Here is a 7,021-nt window from a genome sequence, read left to right on the forward strand (position 1 = left end):
CAAGATGATTCATGATGTCGATGCACAAAAACGAATTGAGCCCTTTAAAAAAATAAAAATCCATCCAGATGGTGAGATAATTAGCTAATTATCTCAAAATGTAATCTATGTTTGTATGTCCATCAAATATCTCGAGATGATGTTTCGTTGTTTAATTGAAACCTTTGAATTACCCTCACCAGGGAAGACGGTATTGCAACCTGAAGACCCTGAAGACCCCTAAGATCCTCTTTATTACTCAATGCAGCCCGACTACGACTACCTTCCATTGGGAAAGGAGCATCTGTCCCACTTGGGACGATTAATTATGTTCTCTTATGACAAGTTGTTTGTTGGTTAAAAAAAAGTTTGATCGGAGCCCGTTTCCCAATATGTTGATGAAATGAGCAATAAAGAGGAAGAAACCAGTTCCACAAGTTAAGATTTAGGAACTGAGCCTTAGAACCATCACATCCAGCAAATGGTCCAAGGCCCAAGCATCACCCCAACCATCTCTACCCCTCCTCTTTGCCCCCACAATGATTGAAAAAAAATATTAATGCAACAAATTGAACATCTTCTTGTGGTATTTTAATGTTTAAATGACAACATTTTCAGAAGCACGATTCAACAATAGAGGCTGAAAAGTCGCACACTATTTAGTATTCATCAATATATTCCTCATCGGCATCTGCTGAGTCAAGGCCAACTTCTTCGTAGTCCTTCTCCAGGGCTGCCATGTCCTCTCGAGCCTCGGAGAACTCGCCCTCCTCCATTCCCTCACCCACGTACCAGTGCACGAAGGCACGTTTGGCGTACATCAGGTCAAACTTGTGGTCCAGGCGTGCCCAGGCCTCGGCGATGGCAGTTGTGTTGCTCAACATGCAGACTGCTCGCTGCAGCTTTGCCAGATCACCACCAGGTACAACCGTAGGAGGCTGGTAGTTTATTCCAACCTGGAGAAGCAACAATAACATCAGAGAAGAATTCCGATATCAAGTCACAAGAATGAAATACCCTGCAAAACATGAAATTGAACACACCTTGAATCCAGTGGGACACCAATCCACAAACTGGATGGTGCGCTTGGTCTTGATGACAGCAATGGCGGCATTGACATCCTTGGGGACCACATCTCCACGGTACAGCAAACAACAGGCCATGTACTTCCCGTGTCGTGGATCGCATTTCACCATCTGGTTTGCTGGTTCAAAGCACGCATTGGTGATGTCAGAAATAGACATCTGCTCATGGGAAGCTTTCGCTGCTGATATGACTGGAGCGTATGTAGCTAGAGGGAAATGGATGCGAGGGTAGGGCACCAGATTGGTCTGGAACTCTGTAAGGTCAACGTTGAGTGCTCCATCAAACCGTAGAGAGGCCGTGATTGAAGAGACGATCTGCCCGATGATGCGATTGAGGTTGGTGTAGCTGGGACGCTCAATGTCGAGGTTGCGGTGACAGATGTCATAGATGGCTTCGTTATCAACCATGAACGCACAATCAGAGTGTTCCAGAGTGGTGTGAGTGGTCAGAACAGAGTTGTAGGGTTCAACAATTGCTGTGGACATCTGCGGAGCCGGATAAATGGCAAACTCTAGCTTGGACTTCTTGCCATAATCTACGGACATTCGCTCCATCAGGAGAGACGTGAAGCCCGAACCTGTTCCTCCACCAAAACTGTGGAACATCAGGAAGCCTTGCAGGCCTGTGCACGACTCTGTCTGGAAGAAATAAAAAAAAATAATTGGATAACCACCAAAAACTAGACCATCAAAATAGGAATAAATGTCAGTAGCATCACGAGGAGGTCCTACCAGCTTTCGGATGCGGTCCAGCACCTGGTCCACAAGTTCCTTTCCAATGGTGTAGTGCCCACGTGCATAGTTGTTGGCTGCATCCTCTTTGCCCGAAATAAGCTGCCCGGGGTGGTACAGTTGTTTATACGCTCCTGTCCGTACCTCATCTAGAAATACCAAACAGAATATGCAGTTATAACCAATCACCATGATTCCCACAAACAAAAAGATAAAATGGGAGTTCGGTTTGGTAACTGCACTCGCACCAATTCTTTTGTGTGCATGATCGAGACTTTTGGAAGAGCTAAAGTAGAATGGAAGGGAACAAAATGGAAATAGGGAAACAAGAAGAGTAGAGCGTAAGTGAAAGTGAGATCAAGGTAATGAGGAGAAGGACACATATGGGTGAACAAGCTGAATGAAACGCAGCAAGAAGGGGAAGGGGAAAGCAGTGATGAAACAGGAAAAGGAACAAACAAAAAGAGGTGAGAGGAGGGGGGAAAAAAAAATCACAATAACCTAGAAAAAGGGAGTGCTTGGGAATGGGGTAAAAAACATCATGAGTATGATTGGGGGATGATCTGAGGTTATGGTTGAAAGGGAAGGGTTTAAGAAGGACAAAATTTAACAAGACAGGGCCTGTCGAACACGCGGTCAACAGAAGTCGAGATAGACAAGCGAAACGTGAGGTCGATAAAGTTTTTGTCTTTTTATTTGTTATTAAACAAGGTATTAGGAGGGAATTGTGTTGAGGGTGGTGAATAATGGGACAGAAGGAATGGAGACATGGTGAGTGGGTATGGGAAACAGATGAACAGAAGTTTGGTCGGCGCAAAACTATCTGAGCCTGAGACACAGGATCAAAATAAACAAGATGAACATGACAAAAGAAACAAACTTGGGTGTTGGCACTCGATATGAGGAACAATATGGAGAACACAAAACCGACAGCAACAAAGACAAATCCAGAACGACTACTTCGCTTTTTACACTTGGAGGACCAAGAGAAGCAACCACGACCAGGAAACCGGAAACGGTTGTTAAATTTATTCTGATTGCGTTTCACTTTCTATGTGTTCAAGATTGTCATTCTCGCAATTTTCGAATGATTACTCTTCCTCATGGAGATGTCCTTGTAAGTTTGAGAGTGGTTCTTTCCAACATTTTAGTCCAAAAGCTCGGCCTCGTTTGAAATAATCTCTTCACCAATTCCATCATATCCACTTATCCATTTGATTTCCGAACTACTGCAACACTGACATGCTTCTGCTTCTGAGCCAACAACGGAGAAACGTCCTGAACTCGAGCCAGGAGGTGAGGGTGTGTCACTGGAATTCAAAGGTGTTTCACACTTTCTGGCACCGAGTTATTCCCAACAACGTTTGACGAGTGGATGAAATGAACAGGACGTTGATTGAGGAATACTAACCGCCGTGTATCGGGTGTTAACCCTTCATCGGAGCCAAAGAGGTTACCGTCCCTCGATCAACGTCCTTCTGATTTTGTCGATTTCGCTACCTATCCGCCGATGCAGCTTGACTAGTTCTTCATTATTGAAGCTTTGAAGAGCCCACATGAGCATTGCTTGATGCTGAGCCCCTCTTGTTCAAACAAATAATCTTTCCGCATCTTTGAATGATAAACTCTACCTGTTCCTACTTCTTTCATATGCAGCACATTGTTGAGGGTAGCATCATTTGCTGAGGGCTCAGCTGTGCTGTTGATACAATACCCCTTGTCGGTTCGGGCAGGAATTACTAACCTGTTCAGGGTGCCGGCGATGTCTCGCGCACTCTTCGCAAAGGATATAGTGGGGTCTTTAACATCCACCAACTAATGCATGCAGATGGGACACCCGGCTTTACGTCCATTGCAATGGCGGCATGCACATTGATGGCCCGCCCTGCCTGTGAAACATCAGGATGACAGTTTATAGCTGGGTTATAATTCAAACCAAGGTGAGACAGCTCAGAAGCGAGTATGCATCGCTTCGGGCAATCCTACCTGCCTATACCTGTCGCTGAGGATTCCACACTGTGCAACTATTGTGAGTGCAGGAGATTGTATGATACCACAAACTGGGAACATGTTTTTAATTCTCCAGTCTATGTTCATTTTGCCCAGCCAAAGGGATCTCTTTCGGGTATTAACGGCCTGGCTGTGCCCGGCACCCCACCTTTCACTACCGCTCAATGCGTTCAACTTCAAAATCTGAAAAAGATGCTGGGAAGTGAAGACTCGATGTTCAGATTCCCAGTGAGCGATCTCCTGCTCTCTGTAAATGTTCATCTTCATTCACAAATCCCGCATCGCACATGTCGGGTCGACTCGACTCAAGCCTTTTGCCCATTTGATGTCATCACTTGTTGGGAAGAAGGACATTTGTTGGTGGCAATGTTGGAGATCTGCATAGCAGGTTGCTTTGGTATGGTAATACTTTCAATATCTATACATAGTTAGTAAAACCAAAGACACGTCACCATCAATGGAGAAAATACAAAGAGTGATATCAATTACATTTCAACAGTTGCCCTGATTTTCTACTCAATCCAACTCAATTCTACTCAATACGTGTCCCCGACCGATGTGATATTTTCAAAGCCCAAAAAGGGCAAAACTCTGTCAAAAATTGTCGAAATGCCCTGAAACTTATCATAACAAAGCCGTGTACCAAGTTTCAGTTGAATATGTTAAAGGGTGTGGGAAAATAGTCTCAAAAACCACAGGTGGGACGGGTGGACAGACAGGTAGACAGACGGGCGGAGAGATGGAGAGGCAGCCTATGGTCTCCTATGGTGAAACCAGTAGGGGACTATTAAGCACAGAGTGACCCTTTTACCAATGACAGTGGGTTCCAGGTCCACGAAGACCGCACGAGGAACGTGCTTCCCTGCTCCGGTTTCACTGAAGAAAGTGCTGAAGGAATCGTCTCCACATCCAATGTTCTTGGCGTTGGGCATTTTCCCATCGAGGTTGATCCCGTGCTCCAGGCAGTAAAGTTCCCAGCATGCATTGCCCATCTGCACTCCGGCTTGGCCCACATGGATGGAGATGCACTCGCGCTGCGGAACAAAACTAGTTTTAATTTTGCACATTTCCCAGAAAATAATCAACAAAACTCAACAACAACCTCTCGTCATGCGGTTCAAAATTACAAACTTTGTTGTTCTCACGTCACAGGTAGGTCAGTGGTCTCCGTTTTCTCCTGTCTATTCTGCAACGTTGCTCCCTCCACCCTCTTAGTCCTCTGACTTTTCCAAACAACTTCAGGATCCACATGTTCTTCCAGTAACGCCATCTTGGTTAAACTTCCAAAATCCAGGCTGATTGCACACCTCAACTCTTGTATTCCTCACTTTTCTCTTCTATGGAACCACCTTACAGTGGCTGGTTTTCCCACTCTTCTATTCATGGCTTAAAACAGGCAGTGCACCACCACCACCTCATGTCATCCTGACCCATGGTCTTTGTCTTTATTACCCCCATTAACCCAACCATCTTAACTGCTAGTTTCCTCCCCTTCTTGTTCATTAATTCCCTTGATGTTTGTCCCACTGTCAGTCCTGCCTTGCTCTTTCATGAGCCTTGTTCATGTGAAGAAAATAAATTCAGTGTTTTTCTTTACCAGAACCAGACATTTCACCAAAGCAAAGACCCTTTCAGTGGGGACATTGTCAATCTCATTCTTCCCTCCAGGTCGTCAAAACAGCTGTTTACCACCATCTCAGATCATCCCCCATCCAAAACCATCATCTTTTCTTCCCCCGTTAACACCACCCCACAAATTTCCAGTTTTTCCTTCCTGAGAGTTTCCTTCTATATCTATCTTGCCCACCCCGTGCATCCTTTCCATTCCCGTCCTTGCCATGCATCCTTTCCTGCTCCTCATCTCTTAATTGTCCAAGACTTCCACTATTTTGTCCTTCAATCCTGAAGTTCGTTTGTTTTCCCCCTCTTTTCCTACTGTTCCTTCTGTTCTATCATGTCCCAATCCATTCCATGTTCTATTTCCCCCACAAGCCTCTACTTTGCATACAAGAAAGTCCCCTGTGAAGTTAACAGTTGACGGAAGGCCCTTCACCGGTGTCCCAAACGATTCGATGAGGACATGCTGACCACCATCCTTTGTTAGACTGTTCTTGTCCTATATCCATCATGATGGTCTCATGCGAAGAAATGAATGGTGAGGGTCTCATCGAAGATTGGATCAGGTTGGACAACATCATCAACTCCTGTTTGTCATTCATGTTCTTGAGACAATCGTATTTAAAATCTGGTATATTGTGCAAGCTGGAAGATTCAAAGGTACTCCTGATTGAATTAAATTATTGTTCATCATGATCGGCATACTACTGCCTCTTTAGAAGAGTTCATTCATAATGAAGTGTCATCTCCTTATCAGACCAGATTCGGTGGTATTATGGTTAGAGAATCCGCTTTGAGTCTGGGGGGGGAGAGAGAAAGTGGTTAAAATACATAATAACGACATGGTGGTGTAATGGTTGGAGGTAGAGGGTCCGCTTTGAGTCTGGGAGAGAGCACGTGGTTAAAAATGAGCGAGAAAGAGCAATCAGAGATTGCAGACCCTCACCAGAACTTGTTTTGTGTGGTGTTTGTGTCCTGGTGTATTCCGTAATTAACGAGACACAATTATAACTGCCACTTTATAACTGCTGGCAGTGATGACCAGGTACCAAGACGTCCCGCTTTGATGCAACCCCGCTTTCAACGGACACCTGACCCTGACCCGTCAGACACCTGGTGATGTAATGAACAGTTAGAGGATCTGCTTTGAGTCTGGAAGGACAGAATGTGGTTAAAATTAAATAATAACTGGACTTGGAGGTGTAATGAACGGTTAGAGGGTCCGCTTTGAGTCTGGGTGGCGGGTGGTTGGTTCAAACCCTGACCGAGTTGTGCCACCGACGTTCGAAACGGTACGTGTTGCTTCCTTGCTTTATTCTCAGCATTTAAGGACAGAGAACGTTCAAACAAGCACAGGTTGGGAACCATTGCACAGACTTGATTGGCCCAATAGCCTCAGGCAATGAAGTTCCTTCTAAATTTGCCTGAAGTTCTTCCAGGTAATTTACCTGCAAATGGAGATGCCAGTTTAATGACAAAGTTTTAAATACCTTGAACCTTCTTGTTGATATCAATTACAAAATGCAAACAATCGGATCAACCAGTAACGAGTTGAACAATCAAACCAATTTGTCCACATGTGGACACTCCCAAGGTGC

At 44.9% G+C, this 7,021-nt stretch overlaps 1 protein-coding gene across 1 annotated transcript in view; it reads right to left on the minus strand.

The window, feature by feature from the left end:
• Window positions 1–555: 555 nt before the first annotated feature.
• Window positions 556–7,021, minus strand: part of LOC147033667 (tubulin alpha chain-like) — a 6,926-nt gene continuing 460 nt past the window's right edge. Inside the window, exons 2-5 of the mRNA XM_085871736.1 lie at window positions 4,618–4,840; window positions 1,797–1,945; window positions 1,023–1,703; window positions 556–935 (exon numbers count right to left, since the gene is read on the minus strand). Of these exons, the coding sequence (XP_085727862.1) occupies window positions 639–935; window positions 1,023–1,703; window positions 1,797–1,945; window positions 4,618–4,840 (1,350 nt within the window). The 3' untranslated portion in view covers window positions 556–638. The remainder of the gene's footprint in view (window positions 936–1,022; window positions 1,704–1,796; window positions 1,946–4,617; window positions 4,841–7,021) is intronic.

This window comes from Eptatretus burgeri, chromosome 2, assembly GCF_056783735.1.
Source record: "Eptatretus burgeri isolate ZD-2024b chromosome 2, Ebu_testis_v1, whole genome shotgun sequence".
NCBI classification, from domain to species: Eukaryota; Metazoa; Chordata; class Myxini; order Myxiniformes; family Myxinidae; genus Eptatretus; species Eptatretus burgeri.